This window comes from Microtus pennsylvanicus, chromosome 4, assembly GCF_037038515.1.
Source record: "Microtus pennsylvanicus isolate mMicPen1 chromosome 4, mMicPen1.hap1, whole genome shotgun sequence".
In the NCBI taxonomy this organism is placed as follows: Eukaryota; Metazoa; Chordata; class Mammalia; order Rodentia; family Cricetidae; genus Microtus; species Microtus pennsylvanicus.
In genome coordinates this window covers 133,532,159-133,559,714 of record NC_134582.1, presented here as the reverse complement: position 1 = coordinate 133,559,714, position 27,556 = coordinate 133,532,159, and the positions used below count along the sequence as shown (strand labels likewise).

The 27,556-nt window shown below is 35.9% G+C and overlaps 1 protein-coding gene across 2 annotated transcripts in view; it reads right to left on the bottom strand.

Annotated features, from left to right (window-relative positions):
- Malrd1 (MAM and LDL receptor class A domain containing 1) overlaps positions 1-27,556 on the bottom strand; it is a 598,349-nt gene that overhangs the window by 334,356 nt on the left and 236,437 nt on the right. For both annotated transcript variants that reach the window (XM_075971104.1, XM_075971103.1), the window contains 3 exons: positions 21,104-21,260; positions 16,696-16,806; positions 13,211-13,424 (listed from right to left, as the gene is read on the bottom strand). In XM_075971104.1, the coding sequence (XP_075827219.1) occupies positions 13,211-13,424; positions 16,696-16,806; positions 21,104-21,260 (482 nt within the window). The remainder of the gene's footprint in view (positions 1-13,210; positions 13,425-16,695; positions 16,807-21,103; positions 21,261-27,556) is intronic.

Genomic DNA, 27,556 nt, shown 5'->3' with positions numbered 1-27,556 from the left:
GAGGGAAGACTTGAGACTGTGAGCTACTAATGTATAGCTATAAGAAAATAAAGGCTCTTAGCTTAAACTTTACACATTTTGCAAAAATAAACAAAATGGGTTACTGACTTAAATATAAAATACATGTGATAAAACTTTGAGAAGAACAGGAGAAAATTTGTAACGGCTAGGACTTCTTCCAAAGTTTTCCTAGGTACTACTTCAAAACCATGATTCTGAAGAGGAAATATTAACACATTGAACTTAATAAAAATTAAAACTGTTTTTTTTTGCTTAAATATCTGTTGAAGGAATTGAAACACAAATTAGGGCCTAAGGGCAAATTTTTTCACCCATATATCAATAATGTATAAAATGATGTTTAAAGTTGTTTGTAAAAATATTACTTAGAAAACAGTAAAAGAATGAAAAAGCATTTTAATAAGAAAAAATATAAATTTTAAAAACGCATGCATGAAAAATCACAGCAATTTGGGAGACAGAGGCAGATGAATCTCTGTTCAAGGCCACTCTGGTCACATAATGAGTTTCCAGTCAATCAGAGAACATAGTGAGATACCCTGTTAGAGCTACATTGTAGGAGTTTTGTCGAAGGCCATGAGAGTTACATCAGCTAGTGCTCAGATGTCAACCCACCAAATAAGTGATTCTCTGATGGAGGTTAATCCTACCTAAGCAAGGCCTGCAGGACCATTGACTTTGGAAACTGTTGCTCACTTTTGCTAAAACAGCTAAAACTGTCTCCCTAATATCTGCATTGTAGTGTGTAATCTCATGTGATGTGTATATGTAATCTCATGATTACATCTCAATCTTATGTGCATATATATATATATATATATATATATATATATATATATGGGTAGTCAGGAAGACAATCTTTCATTTAGATACATAATTTTGATATATAGAAAATATACTAGGATATGCTTCATAACTAGATCTATTTGTCCCATGAGGACTGTAGACACTTAAAAGCCTGTCTTGTTCTTTTTGCTCAGACTAACTGCACACAGTTTGTTCATTTTCACCTCAGAGAAAGTTCAAACTAGACTAAAGGATTATTGTAAATGGTTCATAAGTTTAAAACTTTACAGCTATGCACAAGGTTAGAGTCACAGATGTCCAACCAAGGTTGCTACACAAAGCACCCTAAGAAAAGCATGCCAATTCTTCACTTGCCAAGTCTGCTGACAATAGACCTATGTCTCAAACTTTGTCACTGGCACTGTGCCCCACCCTTGACTGGTCACTCTTTCTTCTGAAATCATGAAACCTTGAAATCTTTGTGAGGCCCTTTCAAATGGCTCAATTACTTATTGTTTACCCTAGGAATGTGCTTTTGACCAATGAGAGGTAACTTGTAATTTTTTTTTCATTTTTTCAAGCCTCCTGAAACAAGAGATCTTTTAAGCTAGGGAGAAAATAAAATTTGAACAGAGACAGAAGAATATAGTGATATGTTTGAAATACCACAGGTGTGACAGAATTCATTATCCATCAGATACCCAAAGAAGAAGTATCCTTCACTTGCTGTCGAATCCATTTTAAACCCTGAAGAGGACCTTGGGGCTGGACTCCAAAGGCACTCATTGGAGTTTGTGTCCAAAAGCAATGAAATTATATTCAATATTGTTAAAACTAAGGGTGATACAAATTACAGTCATACTATCCCATACCCATCAAAACAGCAAGAATAAAAGTAGTTATAATATCAAGTGTTTAAGTGTTGGAGAAAAAGCAGCTCTTATTCAGTGCTAGTACTCATGCAAGATGATATAGTTAATATTGTAAATAAAACATTGAATGTTATATCTATATCATAGAACATGAGTAAGAGATTAAGAAAAAATTATTTATATAAGCAATGCCAAAGTACCTCAATGGTATTATCCTGATAGAAAAGAGACAGTCTGGGGAAGCCATATACCTTTTTTCAAAAAATGATAAAATATAAAACTAGAAATCAAAATAAAATCCATAGTTTTCCAAAGCCAAAATGGTGGAAATAAGGATAACTGTATGTGATAGGCCAGAAGATATATTTATGAATACAGAAACTATTAGCTGCAGCAATTATTATAAAATCAGCACATATTATAAGATACAAGAAAGCTAAACACACATGTTGTGCCAAAACCACTGTGTTAGTTGACACTTTACTACATACACTTCTGTTCTGTTACTAATGCTATAACTACATGAAGGACACAGAAGACTTCTGTATTATCTATGCATAGCTTCCAGTACATTCATATTATCTCAAAATTTAAAGGAAATTGATATAATTTTGCAATTATTACAGGGTGATCTCAGTAGGAATTAGTGATATAATCATTTCATTTGTAGTTCCTTATTTTCTTATCATTTTCATTAAACAATAATAATAACATGAAAAACTAAGACCTTTGCTAATGGTGCTTTAAAAGTATATTCTGGGGCTAGAACAATAACTTAGTGCTTTGGGGCATAGTTTCCTCTGGCAAAGGACTGGAATTCTGTTCCCTGTATCCACAAAGAGATTTACAACTATCTATAACTGAAGTTCCAGGGGAAGCCAATGCCCTCTTCTGGCCATTGTGAGCAATGCATACAAAGTGATAAAGCTATAAAAAAAAAAAACACTCAAAAGAAATAAATTTAAAGAAATAAGTCTTTCACATGCTCCATCAGTCCCAGTCCAGCTGGCCTTGGTGAGTTCCCATTAGATCAGCCCCACTGCCACAGTGGGTAGGTGCACCCCTCGCGGTCCTGACATCCTTGCTCATGTTCTCTCTCCTTCTGCTCCTCATATGGACCTTGAGAACTCAGTCTTGTGCTCCAATGTGGGTCTCTGACTCTATCTCCATCCATCACCAGATGAGAGTTCAAACTGGACTCTCTGAACGTGGCTGACAAGGAGGGCTGACTGAAAAGCCAAGGACAATGGCACTAGGTTTTGATTTTACTGCATGGACTGGCTTTGTAGGAACTGTTTGGATGCTCACCTTTCTAGACCTGGATGGAGAGGGGAGGACCTTGGACTTTCCACAGGGCAGGGAACCCTGACTGCTCTTTGGACTGGAAAGGGAGGTGAAGGGGGATAGGGGGAGGGGGAGGGAAATGGGAGGAGGGAAGGAAGTGAAAAATTTTAATAATAATAATAATAAAATAAAAAAGAATGAAAAAAATAAGTCTTTAAAAATATCTTCTACATGAAGTATATTTGGTTGCCTATGAAAATATTTTAGGACATAGTATTGTGATAAACTTCCCATGATAATGTTAATTTTTGAAAACTTAAAATAAATTTTACATATTCAAAGCATTTAACTGATCAATAAAAACATTTCATGCAAAAATTCTTCATCTCTACTGCCAATCTGAGTGCAAAATTTGGACAACAATACCCTACTATGTTATACAAAATACTGCATAAGGAAGAGGAGGGGTGAGTGCTGGTAATTTTGAAGAGACAATGAAAGGTTTCTGAGCTGTAAGCCACTCAGCGGCAGCCTTCAGTAATGACTTCCTAAAGCTTAGGGCAGCTGCTCCTTCACAGAAAACCTGGCTTATTAACATTATGATACCTGACCTACTTTCTAACATAATCTCCCAAGGAAAGCAAAAGATTCTTAGCTCATGATTAATCAAGTTTCTGAACACATGCCCATTGTTTTCAGGATGATGTATCACCTTTATGCAAGCCAATGTTGGGATTAGTGTTTAAAGACGACTTTGTTATTTCCTTCTTTTCTCTGCAGAAGCAATTTGCACTTAACTGTAATTTCCCCCTCTCTCAAAATGTGGATATTCATACAGACTCTTCCCTTACTGGGCAAGCACCACCAAAATCATGCATTCCATATCTTTTTCTCTTTGGCTCTGCCAAGGCTGGGTATATTGGAGTTATCAGTGTATGCCACATAAATAAAGACAAAGGAAGCTGGGTAATAGCAAGTCAAATGGCATGTGCTAATTACAAATCATTTGCTTACTTTTTTAACATGAATTTTAACTTGAGAAAAACATGGGGTTTCAATTTTTTTATGGTTTGGCTTAGTTTTTTTGACTTTGTAATGTGTAAAGAGACACATTTGACCACAGTGAACTAAAAGTACGCTGTAAGAGTCTCTCCTATGATGCTGGACAACTCCAAGTCATCCGTTCAGGCTCTAGGGGACACAACTAATATACTAAAGTACATACACTGCACTGCTAAACTAAGATGGCTCATAGATAATATATTAAATTATACATTTGATTTACAGCGATTTGGGGAACACAGGTCCAGTGAACATTTACAAGTATCTTACAAGTATCAAAGACATTCAGTACCCAGGCTAGTCCACAAAGAAATTCACAGAGGACACTCAGCAGTGCCATATTCACTCTGTCACAAATGACACAAATTTCAATGCAGTGGTTTAGATGGATCGTGGAACTGAATGTAACAGAGAGATTATGCCGAGAAGAATATAACCTACTCTAACTAACAATATAACAAGGGGTTGGAGAGATGGCTCAGCAGCTGAGAGAACTGGCTGCTCTTCCAAAAGACTTGAGTTCAATTCCCAGAGCCTACATGTTAGCTCATAATCATCTGTAACTCATGTTCCAGAAGATAGGATCTACTGTCTTAGTCTGGCTTCTGTGGGCACCAGGTAAACTGTGGTGCACAAGCATCCTATGCAGGTCAAATGCTGTACAGATAAAATTTATACAATACATACATCATTCAGACCTATCTCCCATTGCCCCCAGATGGATGTTTTCACTAGAAAATTAGGGAACTATAATTTCTAATTGGGATTCAAGATGAAAACAACCCAATAAATGACAGCTGCCTGATGAAACTGTCCTTGTGCTAACATAAAAACCAAAGGATCGAGTCAACTTGTAAAGGTGCTTGCTACCAAGCTTGTGACCTGTATGAGTTTGATCCACAGGACCCAAATGGTAAAGCAGCAGAACAAACTCCATCAAGCTGTCCTCTGACCACCATGTGTACATTGCAACATACATGTGTGCACTCATATATGCTATGCACACACACATGAATGCTCACAATAAGCAAATGATAAATAAATGTAAAAATTATATGATTGCTGGCAGCTTAGCAGTATTAAAAGGTCTGCTTTAATTATTGCTTTCAAATATGTTTTATATTTCCTGGCATCAACCAGCAATGCTTCCCATTTTAATTTCAATGTAATTCCTCAATAAAATCTAATATGACTACCACATTCAATACCACTATCGATCACTCTAAATATCTACTTCTCAATTTTCCCCCTTACAGAGACACTATCACTATAGCATAAAAATATATGTGGCACTATAATTATTTTGTTCTGTGTAAATATTGTTGTTTTATTATTTTGTTTGTGTTTCTCACTGTTAAAACAAACATTTACAAATGAAATTCTGTAAGAAGAGAAAATTCTTGTCTATGTTACACTGTACTATCTCACTACATCATAAGCAGAATAAAACCTGTTATATAATAATCAACAAATATTTTCTAAAGAAATAAATAAATGCTCATTTTTTAAGACTTTCATAAAATAATGAATGAATCCATATTGCTAATAAACACATACTTAGGAAGTTTGCTTTTGTTTCCCTGCTATTTTTGTCCCTAGTAGGTTATGCCTCAAGGAGCTTCTGGCACAAGGAAGATCAGAGAGAAATGAAGTAGTCCCAGAATCTACTCATACCTGTCAGTTTTAGGCAAGAATGTGATGTGGGTGTGTCATATATCAATCTGTTGATTTCATTGGTTAAGTAATAAAGAAACTGCTTGGCCCTGATAGGTTAAAACATAGGTGGGAGGAGCAAACAGAACAGAATGCTGGGAGGAAGAGGAAGTGAGCTCAGAGGCCATGCTCCCCTCTCCCGGGCATACGCCATGAAGCTCTGACCCAGGATGGACGCAGGCTAGAATCTTCCCAGTAAGCGCACCTTGGAGTGCTAAACACATTATTAGAAATGGGCTAGTCCAGGTGCGAGGGTTAGCCGAGAAGAGGCTAGATATAATGGGCCAAGCAGAGTTTAAAAGAATACAGTTTGTGTGTTGTTATTTTGGGGCATAAGCTAGCCAGGCGACCGGGAGCTGGGGTGGTAGGAACATAGCCTGCAGTTCCTACTACAAGAATGTAATAATCAATTTTGCCAAAACTGACAAGCACTCAAAAGTTTACTTATCAAGAAAATACTAAGAAGAAAACAGAACCCTACAAAATTAGGAAGGTTCTCCACAACGTTTTTGACAACAAGGATGCAAAAAATCCTCAGTATAATCATTAACATGCCCAATACAACACTATTTAAAAAAATAACTCTACCTCATAACTAAATGATATCACTTATGTGTTTGTAAACCTGATTCAGCACTCAATAGCCATGCAATACAGTTCATCACAATAGGCTGAAGAGGGAAAGTTAATACAGATAGAGAAAAAGCATTTTGCAACGTCCACCCTAAAACTCTCAGCAAATTACATATAAATGGAAACTTCCTCAACTTTATATAAACTACATCAACAGACTACTACAGATAGTACAATTAATGAAAAAAAGCTGTGTGGTCTAATTCAGACATCAGAAACAAGACTCTCTTTCCCTTTGAAGGCTAGACAGGGTGTAATTGGGTAATGAAACTAGAAAAGTAAGTAAAAAAAAGCACATAGCCCAGCCCACACCTCTATGGAAACCTCCCACACTACCCGGGCCAGGCCAACGTCTTGAACCATAGGTAAGACTGCCCACCATCCTAACTTCCTTCATACACTATAACTCCAACTGCTCCTCCTTGCCTCATCACCGTATCCCAGCCCACACCTTTGGCAGAAACTTCCACCCTATTAGAGACAAGGCCAGAATTCTGATCCCCAGTGGCCAGACCACTTCTGAACCACAAAGACCAGGCCAACTCCCTGAAAGCAGGCAGAAGGCTCCTACCCCAACAGAAGCCAGGTTGGCATCTAAACCCCAAAGGACCATTGACCAGGACAAAGGCCATGCACATACTTAGCTAAAACTTCAACCTTGAACGTGGGCAGCAAGCCCCTAATGAACCAGAAGCCTTCCAGGCCATCAGTAGTCAAGCCCCGAACATGGATTGTGACCCTCTTTTCAACCACAGGCCATGGCCGAAGACCAGAGACGAAAAGAAACCAAGGAAGAAGAAACATTCATCCAACAAAGACAAACCTAAAATTTGGCGCCTACACCTATAATCAATCCAAATCCAGATGCCTAAAAGTAAATGTAAGAACACAAACAACAATGGTTATGGCAATATGTCACCACCAGAGCCCAGCCATCACACTCCAGCAAGCCCTGAATATTCCAACACAGCAGAAGCACAAGAAAATGATCTTAAAGCCAACTCTATGTTGATGACGGAGGTCCTTAAAGACTAAATGAAATGCTGCTTTAAAGAAATTGAGGTAAAGATAACCAAAAAAATTGAAGAAATTATACAGATCCCTTAATGAATGCCAAGAAAAAACAAACAAAGAGATGAAGAAAAAAAATGTTCATAAAACAAATATTGAAATAGAAGCAAGAAACAAACCACAAACTGACATAATTCAGAAAAAAGAACACCTGGGTAAGCAAACAGGACCTACAGATGTAAGCATTACCAACAGAATTCAAAAGAGGGAAGAGAGAATCTCAGGCATTAAAGATACAATAGGAGAAATAGATTAACTGAAATAGATTCAAAGAAAATGTTAGATCTAAAAAATCTAGCTTGAACCTTGGCAGGCCCAAATGTCCTGGATGCTCATATTAGTAATTCTGGCGCTCTTAATTTAAGATGGGAGCTTGAGATAAGAATGAAGCAGAACCCATCTTTGGGGTACTCAAAGAAGCAGGAGGGAGATAGATAGATAGATAGATAGATAGATAGATAGATAGATAGATAGATAGATAGATAGATAGATAGATAGACAGATAGATGGATGGATGGGGAGAGAGAGACTATCTCAAGCTATCTCAAGGTGGGAGAGAAAAATTCAGTCCTAAAAGCTATTCTCAAACTTCCACATAAGCTGTGGCACATACATGCTTGTATTCATCCAAAACATACACTAAATTAAAAAAAAAAAGAGATTTAAGACAACATAGAGAGCAATAATACAGTTTTGAAAAAAGAAGTTTTACATTTAGCAATAGCTTAATCTAGAAATGTATGTTAAGTCCTGTGACTCAATAAAATATAAGTAATTCTATTTTTTATTTTTTTTAAGTTTTTCTTTTTTCCTTTTTTTAAAATTTATTTTATTTATTGTGTATACTGTATTCTGCCTACATGCATGCCTACAGGCCAGAAGAGGGCACCAGATCTTATTGCAGATTGTTGTAAGCCACCATATAGTTGCTGGGAATTGAACTCAGGACCTTTAGAGGAGCAGGCATTGCTCTTAACCACTGAGCCATCTCTCCCACCCAGTAATTCTATTTTTCAGTGGAGAAAAGCAAACCTAAAAGATAGCTGAGCAGACAAAAGCATTTGCTGTCATACTTGACAACTGGAATTCAATGTCCAGAATTCATACACATAGTAAAAGAAAAGAACTTAATCCTGTAAGGTGATCTTTAATTTTCACATGTACACCATGACTCATGTGCATATACATAAAAACTCAATAGGTGAATAATAAAATTATTTCATGGAAAAGGGTTTCAAAAAAAGATGCTCAGCATTATTATTCATTTGGGAAATAAAAATTTAAACCACAGTCAATTCCATTCGAACACAGATACATTTTCAATGAAAACAAGTCCATCCTATGCTTAAAGATTTGCTTATATCCATTCTTGTGAAGTCTTATCCTTGCCATACTATTTACATACATAACACATACTTGTGTGAGCCTTTATGTATGTTTCTATATGTTCTGTGCATCTACCTGCCTACACAGAGAAAATATTTTCTATTTAACAGAAATATGTGATGTACTCTGCTGAAAAAAAAAATTTGTGTAGTCTTACAAAACTCATATGCTGACTGACATATAATTGATCCATAAAATTTATGAAATTGTTTTTAAACTCCAATGTACACTGGGGTTTTTTTTGGTATTTTAGCTGAGTTATGAAAAACTTTACAAATCTTTTTTAATTACCTGAGTATTACCTTAACAAGGCCCATAAGTTTTATTATGAATTGTTTTATGCTTCTGTATCTGGGAACATTTCTTAATTTTATTGTGCTTTTCTGAGGGAAGGGTATAGGTTATTAAAATATTATTTGAATCTTATCCAGTGGGAATTTTTCTATCTACTAATTGAGTCCAGCCTATTAATATTAATATTAATGTTAATTAATGTATAACTAAAGTCTTGAAATTGGCTTAATGTTTATGTAATTTCCATTGCGTTTAATTTGCCCATTCTCTGCATGTTTAAAATGAAAAGAAATATAAAGCTGCTTAATTGAGTTACACATTTACCTTCCATTGGCAGAATTTAAGGATTTTGATAATGCCTGCTATACTATGTGTTATATACCATTGAACAATTTCCAACTCAAATATTAAGAGAAAGTCCAGTATGGTGTTTCATTCCTAAAATCCCAGAGCTTTCGTGGTACGTGAGGCTGAAGGATCCTGAGTTTGATGACAGCCTGGACTACCAACAATCTCAGCAATCCTCTTTCTGAAGTGAATGATTAAATACAATAAAATTACAAGGAACTTAAATTACAATTATTTTCCTTAGGAAACTTTATATCAACTATATTAAATTAAGTATTTGAAGATTTTAGATAAACTAATCAGTTTGGGGGAGTATTTTCAATATTTTAGAGAAGTTATTAAATTCTAAATTAACAAGTGATTTTCATTTTCTAATAGGTTATGATTTAAGAGTTCATATTAATTTACATCAAATTAAACAATAGATAAGTTTGTATTATAATTTATTACTTTTTACTCCAAAATACTGCTTTCCCAGAGCTGACTTTACCATTCTTTATGTTATTTGTAGATGTTACACTCCTGATTAATGATGATGCTTCAGGAGTTGAAATTCCCTTTAGCTATGATAGATGTTCAAGGTATACTTAAAATTCTCAATAAAAAGTAGACTTTTAAGCCCAAAGCCTTAAAAGCTTGCCAGCTAAAGTTCTGAAGTCAGTTGCTATGGTGACTCTTTTAATTGTTTCTTCCTATTCTTCCAGATCTAATTAGAACATCAAAGTTTATAGCATATGTAGGATAAGAGCACTCATAATTCCCTCAGCAGGTTCTAGCTACTCTGTAATTAAAACATAACATTTAAGACCAGCAGACTGGGAATACGTTAGAATGCTTAAACTGTATAATAGAAGAAAGAAGGCTATGGAAAAAAGGATTCTGTTTCTGTAATTAGAACCAGGTCAAATATGGCTTATTTGGAGGATCATTTTAACTTTTTGTTGACCCTTTGTACTAAGGAGTTGAAAACATTTTCCTCTTTCCTATGCAGTCTCTGGAATAAATTTAACTTCTATGTTCTGACATGCACTGGCCCAATAAAAATTCAAGGCATTTAGTAATGTGATCACCATAGAACAGGTCCTGAAAAGCACGCACAGTATCGCCTGCCTATAATCCCAGCACTTAGGAGGTGAAGGAAGGAGGATCAAAAGTTCAAAGCCAGTCTCAGATAAATAATGACTTTGACGACGGTTTGGCTCCATGAAACTGTATCTCAAGAGAGCAAACAGGTCAAAAGCAGGAAATCTCAGCTGTTATGAGTGTGGAAGGGAAGGAGGGAGGGGGGATGGAGAGAGGGACAGAGGGATGAGGAGAGAAGTTGGGGAGAAGAGAGGATAATATAGGAGAAGAAAATGGGGAGAGGAAGGAAATGAGACCTGTTAGAAAGGGTTACCCCCTCATGGCTGCTTCATAAAAAAGAATGTTTAAGAGAGAAAGTTTCAAACATATGTCTCATAGTACGTTACTGGATTTCATAAGTACCAAAATCCTAAAATATCAATAATATTTTAGCAAAAATGCCATGAGGAAAAGTTTACTCTGTAGTAAATTGATGTTTTGAGCACTGAAAAATACATTAAATTATAACTTTTCAAATAACAAAGGCCACATTACAATTGATTATCAAAAACATATCTGTATTATTTAAATAATAACTTGAAATTAGCCTGTTATTCAAATGAAAATGCCACTAAAGCAACAATGTAATCATTGAATGCAAAATTTTAACTGAAATTTAGCAGAAAATATTCAAAGGTAAATATACATACTAATAGTTATATATTAGTAAATACAGCATTTTATAATTACCTAATTTTTTTTACTTGGTTTATACACATTTTTCATGTTCAAGTAACAAATATTTGTGTAATAAACAAAACTATATCAATAACTATTTTATACCTATATGTATGAATTGCAAAGTGTATATACATGTTTATGTGGATTTTTACAATGTACAAAAGTTTCCTACAAATGTATGCAAGAATAAAGAGTCTGAAAGTCAATCATACTTCACCATATTTTTTTAATAAAGGGTTTCTCATTGAACCTGGGGTTTACTATCAGGTTAGGCTGGCTGATCAGAGAGCTACAGGGATCATTTGCCTCCATCCTCCAGTGCTGTTACCACACAGTACTAGGATTTTAATGCTGGGATCCAAACTCAGGTCCTTATATTTGGTGACACATACTCTATAAATCAGGCAATATTTCATCTCAACAACTTCTCTGAAAGAATAAGTTTTTAATATATGATTTCATAGCTTGTGTAGAGCAATGGGTCATAAATCAAAGTACTCAGGTACCAGGACCAATTTAATACCATTTGTATTTATTATGATGAAACATAAACCAGTCTTGTTGGTAGCTTCACCTATAATAATCACTAATAATATTTGTTTCACTGTCTTCTAAGGGTTAAATAAAGATCAGATGGAAATGAGTAAATAAAGGCTTTAAACATTAAATGTTCTATACAAATATTAGTTCTGATACTAACATTGTTATTGAAAGTATAGGCATCCTCCTGAATATTAACCTTCATCAGGCGATGAAAGGAGACAGAGACCCACTTTGGAGCACCGGACAGAAATCTCAAGGTCCAAATCAGGAGCAGAAGGAGAGAGTACGAGCATGAAACTCAGGACCGCGAGGGGTGCACCCACACACTGAGACAATGGGGATGTTCTATCGGGAACTCACCAAGGCCAGCTGGCCTGGGTCTGAAAAAACCTGGGATAAAACCGGACTCACTGAACATAGCGGACAATGAGGACTACTGAGAACTCAAGAACAATGGCAATGGGTTTTTGATCCTACTGCACGTACTGGCTTTGTGGGAGCCTAGGCAGTTTGGATGCTCACCTTACTAGACCTGGATGGAGGTGGGTGGTCCTTGGACTTCCCACAGGACAGGGAACCCTGATAGCTCTATGGACTGACAAGGGAGGGGAACTTGATTGGGGGAGGGGGAGGGAAATGGGAGGCGGTGGCGGGGAAGAGACAGAAATCTTTAATAAATAAATAAACGGAAAACAAAGAAAGAAAGTACAGATTTGGTTTCAAGATGCAGATAATACCTAATTATAACATTCTAGCTCAAAATGTTATAATGTAACAGTAGAATGACCTATCAACCTTCATTTTGACAATCTGTATTTACCTCATTTACAGTGAAACAAAGCAGCCTTGGATAATGCCAGGCAATGTTAGAGGGTTACCTGAATAAGCACATAGGGCCCATTTAGCTAAGGACTTTTTAATAGGTGCTGTCTAGTATGAGGTGAACCCAAAGAATAGCTCTACAACGTCAGTCTGTATCTACCACATTAGAACACTTTGCCATCTTAATACATTTCCATAGCATTATTTTGTTTTATTTATTGACAAATCACATCTTATTTATGTAAATAGATGTCAGCCTTTTAAAATCAAAGTGCACATACTTACCAATCTACATAAATTGATTTTGATGGGAGTTTGGTCTGTTTTCCAAATACATTGTTTCATATGGTAAATAACTGTTCCCCCACCTACTTTCCAATTTAACTCCAATTGCTTATACCTTTGTGCAAAAAAAGGCCATTCGTCAGTTTTCCATACATTGTGTTCAAAGTTAAGTACTTAGAGGGAGAAAGGAGACCACTCAAATAGTTAAACCACCACGACTGCACCTGCCACTAAGATCAACTGAAATTTGGGTTTCAAGTGGGAACCTGAGAAACACGTTCACTTACCACAGATGAACACAGTCTCGTCTGAGTTATCTGCACAGTCATTCACAAAGTCACACAGCCTGTCCTGTAGAATGCAGTGCTTGGAAGCACACGTGAATTCGTCAGCAGCACACTTTCTGTTTGTGTTAAGTAATGGGGAGCAATCTTGAAAGGAAACATCATCGACTGCCACATCTCCTATGTAACTGATACCACGTTTTGCCCTAAAGACAATCTAAAAAGACAAAAGGAACAAAAGGAGCCAATTAGCATTAGGCTGTCAAGAAGTCCAGAGCACAAACAAACATGGCCACACGAACATCTAGATTGACTTTCATAACGAATACGCCCAAATGAAAGTGACAGAGGTCAGAAAGACTAAAGATCATGAGAGTCTGTTCCATACTCAATTCTGGGAATATGAGAAAAGCAGCAGTACCACCTAAGAGATGCATGGTTAGCATATAGACTATAGACTCCAGGCAGAAGTCTATAGTCTCCCTCCACTTCTACTCCCTGTGCTGACTCTCGAATCCAAAACAAGACTGCTTCCTTCTTAGACACACACACACACAAAGAGAGAGAGAGAGAGAGAGAGAGAGAGAGAGAGAGAGAGAGAACCCAGTTACTTTTGTGTATCTATAGACTGAAGATGTACCCATTATATTTTTCATAGGATTGAACTGCTGAAAAGGATAAATGAGTAGATATTTTAAATACGTGGCAAAGTCCTTAGTACATACAGAGGTGTGTGGGTGTCTGTGTATGATGGCCCTGGTTATCATAACAAAACTTGTGTTTAAATATAGGGTTTTCTCAAGTAAGACTATGCAAACTTCTCAGTGTTGCTTCACAGTATAAGTCATGAGTTAAAAACTCTGATCTTTCTGAGTCTAAAGAGAAAGGAATCATGGGAATGAAGAATCACGAGCAATATGTATGCTCATCACTGTGCCTTCTCAATGTATTTTTGCACAGCAGATGCTCAATACCTTGTTACTGAAAGGATGGATAAGTCATAAGAAAAAGCAAGTGTTTACATGTTATCCATACTTTTAAGAGTCTATCAATATGAACAGACTTTTTAGCCAAATTTCAATATGTGTATATTTGAATCTTAAAAAGCAAAATTCATAAGTGTGTCCACATGCTGAAATATCACTTAATACAATTTTGAAAATAATTTCTCCATATTAATATTCAATATGCATACAACTGTTAAGGAATTTGATACATGATCTGGAAATCTATGTCTCACAGAAGCAAATCCATTTAAATATTCTCACTGAGATTTTTTTTTGTCTCCATTGAGCATCCATAGAAGTTGAATATCTAGCTTCCTTCTAATGATGTCTTATAATATGCAAAGTCACTAATTTATTCTCAAACAATTAATTCTTCAGGTTGAACATTTTACCCACATACTACACTATCTCTGAGTGCATAATAAGGAAACTAGATACTCAAATATAGGACAAGAAATATATGGCATTTTTTCTGCATGGCATTCCTGAAACTGAGACAGTGTAGTTCAAGCCCTTATACATATATATCATGTAGATCTCCCATTGCTGAAAGAGGCTGATCTATCAGAAAAAGAGCCATAGAGATATCTGCTGCGTATTCAAACCAGGAAGCTTACTTGTGCATACAAACAAGAGAAAAAATGGAATTTTTAATTATGATCTTATTACTTGAGTATTTTCAAATTCATGAAATTCAACTCCAATGATTAAAACTAAGAAGAAAACAGTCTCTTACATATGGTATGAGCATCTTGCTTTATTTATTTTAAAAGCCATTGTTTGGTTTTCTCTTCTAATATGTAATATAGTTTTATCTGTAAAAGCTGTCCAAATAAGAAACAGTGGGACGAGACAAAGTAGGAGGAACTCGATTTACAGTTGGGAAAGAAAAATTGAAATGCTATAACAAATACTTACGTCAGTGTAGTGTAATCCTGGGAACTAACGATTAAATGCCTACGCTTTCAGTAATGAGCTGAGGTGTGTGAGGTCAAGCATGGACAAGCCAGATGATGTTAGGCAAGGGATTTTAAGGAAAATCATGGGCACGCCATTCTACCCTGTTCTTGGGTCTTAATACACACTGATCTGTAGGAACTCAAAAAAGGCAAATGATCCAGATCTTAAATATTTTATTTTTAGTTTAGCTGCTTTTTATGTAACTGTTTGTTTAGACTCTCTAAAAGAAAGTCAGCCATACTTAACATTTTGGGAAATGTAAAAAAAATATGTTATTTTACCTCGTTATAAACTGATAATTATCAATTTCTCTGGTTTGTTTATTTAACTGTCTAAGTACCTATTTGCATGAAAATGGCATAAAAGTAAATTTAAGAATGGTTTTATTTCATGCCATTACATTTTTATAATAAATGGACTTTGAAATGAAAGTACAATATCCTAAAAATATGTGTTTTTCAGAAGATCTCATTTATTTTCCCTTCCCAGGGTGACCCATATATCTCTGTTAGGGTCTTCTTTGTTACCTACATTCTCTGGAGCGGTGGATTGTGGTCTGGCTATCCTTTGCTTTACATCCAGTATTTAGAAGTGATGGCGGTTGGGTTAGGGGTTTAGGACTGGGGGTGTTGGTCCTGTCTCAACTTAATGTGCCAGACCTTGTTGGCTCCCCTTGGGAAGCCTTACTTTTTCTGAGGAGAGGATGGGGGTGGGTTGGAGGGAGGGCGGGAGTGAGAAGATGGGAAGAAGGGAGAACTGTGGCTGTATGTAAAATGAATAAAAAATAAATACGTACAAATAAAAATTATATATTATTTTATTTCAAAAAATAAAAAAATACTCAATTCCCATCTAAACTACAGATATCCTGATTCTTATTAAGTCCCTCAAAATGGAAAAAAATACCAAATATCTTATCACTTTGTGATATTTTACTAAAATTTTACTTAAAATTGTAATATTCATACTACTTGAAATTTTCTTTGGTTCTTCTGTATGTGCTATTTTATACATCATAAAATAAAGACATACACACCATCATATACTCCAACACATTTTAATTATATAAATCTATTCAGTATAAGAAGTTCAATCATTAAAAAAAAATTCAAAGATGACTTTTGCAGCTACATTTACAAAACCTGTATTACAATGTCTGAGAGTCAAATCTCAGAAATAGAGGAAGTGGTCTTTCAATGTGAGAAGCTCGCTAGGAGTAAAAGACTTTTATCACTCACATTATGTGTACCTAGAAGTGTAGTTGTCTAATTGGGAAAAGTTATGGCTTTCTAAAATGGTAAAATCTGTATGGAAAATGCCATATGGAATGTTACATGTTCTGTATTCACACAACACATCAAATTGGGAATGAAAAGAGATGAGGATAATAAGAGAAAGAAAGAAAGAAAGAAAGAAAGAAAGAAAGAAAGAAAGAAAGAAAGAAAGAAAGAAAGAAATAAATTAGTATTCAAGACAAAAATTAACTAAGTTCTATCTTCAAAATTCGCTTAGGTTGCAAACCTCTGCGTGTGAGTGGGTGCCCAAGAACACTTCCACTTTCTTCCACCGTGGCCCTTGCTGTCCACTCTGAGCCCACACTTTGGAGATAACATTGCCTTTTTTGATGAGCACCTGCAGAGATTAATCAAGTAATAGGTTTTTAAATATTTAAACTTTAGACATGTTGGGTCTAGGCTTTTAATTCCTACATGTAGTCCCTGAGAGAAAATCTAAGGCATTTTTCCTTAGATACCTTTGTTTTCTACTGTGATCCGATAGCACCATGCCCCAGGGGTGTCTCACAAGATCTGTGGGAAGATGTTCTAAAGGTGTGCGTGAGTATCTGTCAATCAAGCTAAGGTGTCCAGGCACCATTTCATTAGGAATTCAACTCTACTAGCTTTATGAAAGATGTGGCAGTGCAGCAGCAGCAGCTGATATTTTATATATTAAGTAATATACAGATGATTGAAAGGAAAAGTATTAAATTACTTAGTAGAACATTCTTTTGAGAATAGCTTCTCTGGCCAGTTGCTTTTAGCAGACAGGCATGTCATAATACGTGCCCATCACAACAGCATAGATGAGTGATATGTGCAAACACTAACCACACCGTATAAGCTCCCTGCCCAAAGGTCTTGAAATAAACAAAGGCATATTGTACTTGCTATAGTTTGTACTTTACTGTCTCCTAAAGGTCCATGGGAAATGAGTTGGTTTATAAGTGGTGCTGGGAAGGAGTGAAATTCTTGAGGGTAATCCTAGCAGGACCTTCTAGGTCACTGAGTTTGTGGCCTCCCACACAATAAGATAGATATCATTAGGAGCAGTTGCACAATTCCTCTGTTAAAATAACTAAGATACTTCATTTTTTTAATTAATATTTATTTATTAAAGATTTCTGTCTCTTCCCCGCCACCGCCTCCCATTTCCCTCCTCCTCCCCCAATCAAGTCCCCCTCCCTCGTCAGCCCAAAGAGCAATCAGGGTTCCCTGCCCTGTGGGAAGTCCAAGGACCACCCACCTCCATCCAGGTCTAGTAAGGTGAGCATCAAAACTGCCTATGCTCCCACAAAGCCAGTACGTGCAGTAGGATCAAAAACCCACTGCCATTGTTCTTGAGTTCTCATTAGTCCTCATTGTCAAGATACTTCAATTTATATCATTATTGTTTTTTATTTTATTTATGCAACTTAACATATATTTAGATTGAATTTATGAAGCTTTTATCTTTTAAAAAATAAATAGGCTTGTGAGATGATTAAAAAGGAATAAGTGCTCATTCCACAAGAATTACAACAACATTTCCATCACCACTGTCCAGAGTAGAAAGAGAGAGCCACGTCCTGAGAGTTGTTCTTTGATGTCCACACACATAATCTTGCACTCACACACCATACACTCAAAGCAAATATTACATAAAAGTATAATTTAAATTAACATTTAAAGGTGTTGTGCTTTTGAGATTAAATTCACATAAATTTATTTTAAACAACAAGAATTATCAGAGCAAAATAGTACTAGAAAAAAAATAGTATGAAATTCTTGGTCTGTGAGTATCTAATTCAACACAGTAAAATCAAGAAGCATAATTATAAATAAAGAATCCATTTCTGGAGCATGTTAGAAGAATGCACAGGAAGAAGCCCTTTGTATGAAAGCCACATCTTTCATGGGATTAGCAACAAGGGAACTTATGTAAGGTGATATACTAATAACAAAATAGTTAATGCACATATAAAAGGAACATGTGTAATAACATTTGTTACTTATTAATTAATGCCACAAAATATAATAAGTTGATAATGCCCATGCTACTAATGAAAGCAATAAGTAAAATTTTTGACTAAAAGAAATTGTGTGTGTGTGTGTGTGTGTGTGTGTGTGTGTGTGTACATGTGAGTATTCATGCCTGTGGAGTCTGTGTTTCTTCTCCACCTTTGTTTGTCTGATTTTTATTTGAGACAGGGTTTCTTACTGAACCCCAAGTCTATGGATTTAACTGGATTTACTTGTCAACCCCAAAGCTAGTGTTATAGGAGAATTGCTTTGGGCTTTCTACATGACCTCTAGGTGTCTGAAGTCAATTTCTTCTGCTTCCATGTTATAAATTTTGTCTGCTGAGTGTTGACACAGCCCCAAAAAGCAGTTTTAGTACTAATGTCAAATAAGTGTAAATCACAACTTCATAAGATTGTTTAAGCAGTTTTAGAATATTAAACAAATGCATTACTAAATACATGCACACAAATACACTATCAAACAACGTCGGTTAGAAGACCAATCTGACATAAAAAGGTGAGACTTACAAAAATAACATTGTATTTTTTCATTTTAAAAACTCTTAAGAAGAGCACTTTAAAGAAAGATATGCTTATGCAACTTTTAGGGGAAAAGTTTAATATTTTCTAGGCAAATTCTAGAACCAAAAGTGTGAGACAATAATACTCAGAACAAATATAAAATAAAATAATTCAATGAATATTGGAAAAAAGTTATCATGTATTTAGTACTAATACAAAATAGTAAGTTGAGAAAAAGGGACTTGACATGTTCTGATTTAAAACAGAAAAAGAAACTAGAAATGTAGATAAGTAATGGAGTTAAATCATCCCGAGGCAGTCAGAGTACTATTAATTGAGGCAAAAATAAAAACTACTAGAGGTAAAGAGTGGCAAATAAAATTGAGTCAGATTTACACGTTGCAATACCTTGAGTATCAAAACAAAAATACTCTTTAATAAAAAGTAGACAAAAGAAACAAAGCCCATAATTGATAAACTAACAGCACGCAATGGTATAACATGGTGGGAGATAAAACCACAGCAAATGATACACACAGCATATTCAACCTGAGGGCATTTTGATAAATGGTTTGACTGCAGTCTTGTAAAACAACAAGGTCCTCAAAGTGGTTTGGAAGGTCCTTCTGTTTATGTGTTGCTTTTATTGGTTAATTCATAAAGAACTGACTTGGCCTATAGCATGGGAGGAGGAAGGCAGGGTTAAGATGGAAGCCATAGATCTGCCATCTGAGACAAACACTGGAAACTTTAGCTGGTAAGCCACAGCCATGTGGCAATACAGAGATTAATAGAAATGGGTTAAATTAATATGTAAGAGTTAGCCAATAAGAAGCTAGAGCTAAAACGCCAAGCAGTGATTTAATTAATACAGTTTCTGTGTGATTATTTGGTTCTATGCTAGCTGGGCAGCCTGGAACATACAAGCGGCTCCCTTCTCCAACATAGAAGTCTACAGAAGATAAGGAAGTATTCATGTGAAAGGTAGTAGAGAATGGTGACAATTGTGTGTTTGGCATTAAGACTTTTTGTTGAGGGAGAGGTAGGAAAGACAAAAGAGCAAAGAGTCTTGTTTTGTTAGTTTTGGGCAAGACAAGCGTAGAGGCAGATTTGAAAGACTGGGAAATAAGTGGAGTTGAGGTGCATGATGCAAAATTTTCAAATATAGATAAAAATGTGTTACTACAAAAGAAAATAAACATGATATTTCCTTCTAAGTTTCCATATGAATTTGTACTATCTTTCCAGAAGCTAATCATGAGACTTATTCTGGTATGAAAAGTAATAAATAAATATTAATGTCATGTTTTTCTAAATTTGTATTTAGGAAATCATGTTTCCTGAAAAAAATCAACTAAGGCACAGATATATAAAGTTTTCTCTGAATGGAAGTTTGGAAATTCAGAGAAGGTGAATAAGTCTTTCTAAGTGAAGATCACACAACCATTCTGTACATAGCTCCAACTCTCCTCAGTAAGCATTGTGATCACAAATTCATCCTGCCGTATGTGTGGCTGATAGACTGGATGACCACAAGCAAATAATGCATCATGTCTTTGGCTTGTGTTAATGCTTTCTATGGACATTACTAAGTAATAAAAATAATACTTAAAAAAGACTTATTGTAAGAGATACAGTGTGCAATTAACAAAAATAAGGTCTCTAACTGATGGGCATAATGAAGTTAGTTGTAAATAAAAATTGTGAAAGGTTTACTGAAGTTAATATGTTAGGTATTTTCTCTTAAAGAAAGAAGTTGAAAGAAGCCTACTGAAAAATGCAGCATTGCTATAATCTCACACAAGACCCCAGACTATAGCACTGCGAAAGCACACATAGCATGCCACTTAATTATGTCATACTCTCAACATTGACACTGAAATCACCATGGATGCTCCAGTATATATAATACCTCACAAGAGCCTCAACCTCAGGAAAGAAAATAGTCATGCGCTGCAGAAAAAGGAAATCCCATTTCACCCACAAGTGTCCAGTTCTGGAAGAGTTTTTTCTATAGCATAGCACTACAATGCTAATGAAGTTTAAACTTGTTTTAAAGACAATATAAATTATGATGCAAGCATTTTTATAGAGAAATTTCCAAAAACAATATTGGCTATATAGTACCTGGAGAGAACCTACTGTGGCACCATTCATATACGTCCAGAACACCAAAGTACACCTGGGTCCCATGAGTGAGATGACAGGAGTGAGGATGTCAGCCAGGTCACCAAACTTCCCATTTGAACTGTCAGCATACAGGTACCAACCATCTGTGGTATTTCTAGGAAAATGTTCATCATATACAGAAAGAGAAAAATTCATAAAATATAACATACTTTGACAATGTCCATATTTTATAGTTATATAATTATTTTTTATTAGTATAATGTTTTATGACAGAGTTAAGTTCTATAACCTTCACCTGGAATAGTCCTCTGTTCACATTCTGAATTCATGGGTTTTGTATTATCTATTGATACATGAATATGAATTATTGTGAACAGCAAACTGACCAATTCTTTAAGAGCAAGATTGGTTTTATTTTTATATAATGATATAACAAATATTCTGATCTGTTTTTAGAAAGTATCTTCAGTTGGGTAAGATGTAGCCCTAAAACAATGAGGGCAATGAAGGGAAGAACAAAACAAGAACACACAAATACACAGACCATGGATAGCAGCAAAGCTGGCCTGGAGCACAACTCACAGGTCCGGAAAGGTTTGGGTTCAAACTAATCCCCTCTTTATTTAGTTAAGTTTCATGTCCACATATTTAATAACCTTATAGAATTATTTACTACTTTTTAAAAAATAATAGTATTTATTTAAACAAGGTTAATAATTTATTAACCTTATTTCATAACCTTATATAAATAACCATATTTAATAGCCTTATATGTTTTTCTTTCACATATCCAGGTATAAAAGAAATGGTAGAAATAATTATATACCAATGTTCTTTGCTCATAAAAGATAAAGTCTATGGTTTTATCTTTAAAAATTCAATAAAGAAATATAAAAATACAAAAGACAGACTAGTTTATTATACAGTGGTTTGAAGCAGAATGTAAAGATTCTTTACAGTTTGAAGACAAATTCTCTTTAAAAAATATTTATTTACTTGCTCCTTCCTACCTCAGGTAGAATTACTTGATACTATAGATATTAAGCTTACTGTTTATTAAAACCATTTTCATTGTGAGTTTTATCATCTTTTGTTTTAGAAAAGAAGGACTAACAGTGGATAGATGAAAAGGAAGACAGATTTATTGACTCAGTTCACATATTCACTGAGTGTTCAACCTTTCCAGACATGCCAGTGGTTGTCCAAGGAATTGGAAATAGAATTGCCTGCAAAAGACTTGACGAGGTTTGGCCTCTGGCCTCACCTTTCACAAGGTACACAACTTTGTAAAGGCTGTTTAACTTGTCTGAACATAAGCTCTGCATTTTATACAATAGGTGACTCTCTTTGCAATCTTAATAAGAACTAGAAATCAATAAGTGGAATACCTCACACTACCTTTCCCACTTAGATAGGTGGCACAGCAGCAGTAACCCATGTTTCTGTCAAGTTTCTGCTAATGGAATAAGCAACTTTGTATTCTGTCTGCCAAGGGTGATAGGGTAAACTTGATGTATTGAAGATATGGTCCATGAGGCACCTATGTTCAGAAGTAGAATTTCTGAGAGGTGATGGGATTCTAAAGGCTCTAGTCTCATCAGTGGAATAATTCAATTATGGATTACAGCTTCATGGACTGGTGATGGAACTTTTAGAAGTAGGGATGAGCTGAAGGAGGAATGCTACCAGGAGGATAGAATGGAGGGATACATTTTGTTGATGGCCTTGGGTCTCTTGCTTCCTGACTATAGTAGGATGAAAAACACTTGTCTACTGTGACCATTTATGTGCTCCCTGCCATGCCTCTCCTCTTTGACTATTATGCATAAAGTCATTTTTACCATACATCACAATAATCTCTTCTTTTAAATTGTTTAACAAACACTCTATTATAGTGATGGAAAGCTGACCAATACACAAAAGTATGGATTAAGGCAGTTTTCAAGAGGCAAGACTGTTATATGAGTTTGTATGAGCTTTATCTCAGTGGAAAATATTTCCAGTATTAATACTTACATGCTTAAAACCCCAGTATATCATCACTACCAAGAATAAAGTGTAGTTATATACATTAAGGTAAACAAAAGAAGCAATGAAACAACCAAAAAATATACCTTATGTTTTGCTACCCGTGTTTATCAACAAATGGATTATATGTGACTTATTTAATATATAAACTTTTATTTAAACAACTCTTTGGTATAGTTTAGCTTTATAAAATTTGTCATAGAATAATCTAAAATTTCTTAAGTCTTCTATGAAACTTAATGTTACTATTAAGATAAGGCTTGAAATAACCATTCTTCTTTAATTTATTGCTATCACTCTAAGTCAGATTTTTGAGATTCCTTGGCCAGTGGAATATTCAGAGTAATTGGTTTACCTACTTCCATTATTGACATCCTCCACCTCGTCTTCAAATATCACCTAAAATCATCTTTCCTAAGTGTAAAATGGAATTGTTATTGTGATTACAAACCTTTTTTAAAGGCAGTTAAATGTTTTCAAATGCCCAGCCTCTAAAGTTGGGGGTTATGGCTCCATAGATGGTGGGATATTGACAACAGTAAAAAGGTTTGTGAATGTGTATTGACTAAAAATTAATTTTAAAAATCCCATTGGGTTTCTAGACAGTGCTGCCTGATGTGATGACACAAGACCTTGGTTCTGAACATGCATGTGCTCTTTGCTGATCACAGCAATGGGAGGTCTGACAAAGACACTAACCATCACAAGTCTTTATCAACATACATACACAAACACACACACACACACACACACACACACATACACACACACAGAGAGAGAGAGAGAGAGAGAGAGAGAGAGAGAGAGAGAGAGAACTACTTTAAACTTTTCTTTCCACCCTTTATTCATAAAGTCTCGCTTTTATATTATAACATAAGTGTGGTATAGTATTCAAGTTTAAAAGATCCATTGGTATTAAAAATTCCAACTCTTTAACAGGTCAAATTTTCTTAACTTCAAAAGCAGGACAGAGAAAACATCTCCATTTTAAAATGGAAGAAGCAAGACATTGCAAAGGATAATGATACCAAAATAGAACCAGTAACTATCAGGAAGTGAAATTAGCAACAGGAAGTGCAATTAAGACAGAAATTGTCACAGAAAAGGAAGGCCTTCTGAGCTCAGCTGATATTATTACAAACCCCAAATATAGGACATGAAGCTGTAGGATTTAGGGTTTTACCTGATAGTTACTGACTCAACTTTGGTGTCATTATCCTTCAAAATGCCTTGGTTCTTCTATTTTGAAATGGGAATGTTAAAAAAGAAAGAGAAAGAAAGGGAAGGAAGAAAGAAAGGAAAAAAGAAAGAAAAAGAGAGAGAGAGAGAGAGAGAGAGAGAGAGAGAGAGAGAGAGAAAGGGTAATGTTTTTTCTGTCCTATTTTTTGAAGCTTATAGGAGGTCAGAGTTGAGAGAATTAAAACTTTAAAGTGTTGGAATTTTTAATGCCCATGGTTCCTTTAAAGTTGGGTGCTACACCACCCCTACCTTGCAAGATAAAAATGAGACTTTGGGACAAGGGTGGAAAGCTACAGCTTAAAGTGATCTTTCTCTGTGTCTTTCTGTTCTCTCTTTCTCTCTCTCTCTCTCTCTCTCTCTCTCTCTCTCTCTCTCTCTCTCCCTCTCTATCGTGTGTGTATGTGTGTATATATGTATTAACAGAGGAAGAATTGTGCTGCTGGCTATTGTCTCAGTTAGAGTTTCTATTGCTATAAGAAAACACAATGACCTAAAGCCACTTGGTTGGGGAGGGGGGCTGTTATTGAATCTTACAGTTCCACATCACAGCTGAGAGAAGTCATGGCACAAACTCAAATGGACAGGAACTTGAGGCAAGAGCTGATGCAGAGGCAATAGAGGAGAGCTGCTCCTATCTTATTCTTCGCAGCTTGTTGTGCCCATTTACTTATAGCACCTAAGATCACTGTGAATCCTGTACCCCCATCAATTATCATCCAAGAAAATGTCATAGCCTTGTCACGGTTAATCTAGTGAGAGGAAATTTCTCAATTGAGATTCTTGCTTTCAAAAATTACTCTGACTCATGTCACACTGATATAAATAGCTACCAGAGTCAGTTTAAGTCATCAGTTTGACACCATCTCGAAAGTCTGAATGAGGAATCACCTAGATTAGGCTGAGCAGTAAGCCTGCCTGTGAGGGATTGTCTTGGGTTAATTGAAATGAGAGTTCCACCTTTAATGTGGGCAGTACTGCCTCACAGGCTGGGTCCTGTATCAAACACAAAAGCCTAAGTGACCTGAACACCAACACATGTGAATACATTTAAACACTATTGTCTGCTCTTAATTATTGAAGGGATGGGACGAGATTTACCCAGTGCCTGCTGTAGTGACTTCCTTGCCATGTTGGTATATAACCTGGAACTGGGAGACTAATAAGCCCGTCCTGCCATGTTGGTCTATAACCTGGAACTAGGAGACTAATAAGTCTATCCTCCCATGAGCTGCTCTTGCCAGGGTGTTTTATTGCAGCAATCAGAAACAAAACAAACATAGCACCCAACCTTACCCAAGGAAATATTTGACAGCCCTCACAATCACAAATCTTTATTACCCATCAGAAATAAACAGTTAACCAAAAATCTGAGGGGAAAAAATTCTTCTCCAAGGAAACATGGCATAACATAGACACATATTGGGCAGACATCCAGATGTCAAAGCTGGTAAAATGTTGATGAAAATTTCAGTGAAGCACTGATTAAATATTTGATTTGTGTGGAAACTGGGAGGAGTCAAAGCCTGTGGGAGTGATTTCTTATTAATAAAGAAACTGCCTAGACCCATTTGATAGGCCAACCCTTAGGTAGGCGGAGTAAACAGAACGGAATGCTGGGAGAAAGAAGCTGAGTCAGAGAGTCGCCATGGTTCTCCCACTCCAGGCAGATGCAGGTTAAGATCATTCCTGGTAAGCCAGCTCGTGGGCTACAGCAGATTATTAGAAATGGGCTAATCCAGGTGCGAGAGCTAGCCGAGAAAAGGCTAGATATAATGGGCCAAGCGGTGTTTAAAAGAATACAGTCTCCGTGTAATTATTTCGGGTAAAGCTAGCCATGCAGGCAGCCGGGTGCGGGGACGCAGCCCAGCCGCTCTTATTTCAACAAAAGCCAGGAAGTGAAAATGTACCCATTTATGCTCTCTACTCTGTTACTCATGGAGCATATATCAAAGCCATTCCAGGATGGAAAGAAAGTAGGAGTCTGCTTTCCTGGTTCCACAGGTGTACAGGTACATGAATGGGGGGTTGGGGCACTGTAGCAAGGCCACAGAGCCACCTAGACATTACTCCTTGAGAAAACATGCACACAAGATGTGTTTAGAATATTTATTTTTCAAAAAGCAAAACTGAGTTCTATTACCACAAATAGTGATCCTTTATCTTTCAAGCCAAACATGAAAAGCATCATAAGATAAAATTGGACATTTACTGAACTGTCTTCTTTCAAGTAAACTGTGTTTAACTTAATTTGAATCAAAGACTAAAATGCAACATTTTCTTTTGGTCTGAAACAAGGACTTCATCTTACTGTTGGTACAGTGATTGCTGCTAACAACTAAAACATTGTTTCTGCCTCTACGGGATTACTGAATTACACTTTTAGAGGAAAAACATAGAAAAAAGTTCAATAGCATTCTATTTCAGAGGTTGGAGATTTTGCTGTGAAAGAACAGGGTTTATATTTTACTCTATGCAGGATCTTATTCTTATTTTTCCTTTTTCAGGCAAAAGTAACTGTAGACAATATACAAATGAGGGGGAAGTATACACTGTGTTACAGTAAATATTTCCAAAAGTCAGGCAGTGGGCTAGACAGCCTATGGGCTGGGTTTTACTGAATTGGTGACTCTGGCTCTATTATATCAACAACTGCTGTGATAATTGCCAGTGCAAATTGCCAGAGACAAAAACGGGGCATAAATGAATACCTTCTGGATGTTTCAGAAAACAGAGTCTGAAACTGAGAACATGGAGATAAATAAGGAAATTCCTCGAAGACAGTGACGTGCAGAGCAGATGAGTTTGTCTCTGCCTGAAGCCTTGGCTGACCACCAAATGGCCCAGTAAACAATTCTGGAATGCCACATAAACATTGCAGGGATGTTAACAGCTGCACTCTCTGGAGGAGGATGGATGAAGTGTTAACCCCTTAAGAGAACAACAGTACATTTAAGATGTGCATGAGATTCACATAGCCTGTAATTCATAATATTTGCCTTTTAACCAAAAACTACTAAACATGTAGCCATATGTAAAATGTGATGATTATAAGATGAAAGAATGAGTAATAAACAGAAACTCACTAGTATGACTTTGCTTTAGCTACATCATAGCACCTACTAAAGAACCATTCAAAAATTCCATAAAAAATGTTAAGAAACTAAGGGAAATTTGGTATTACCT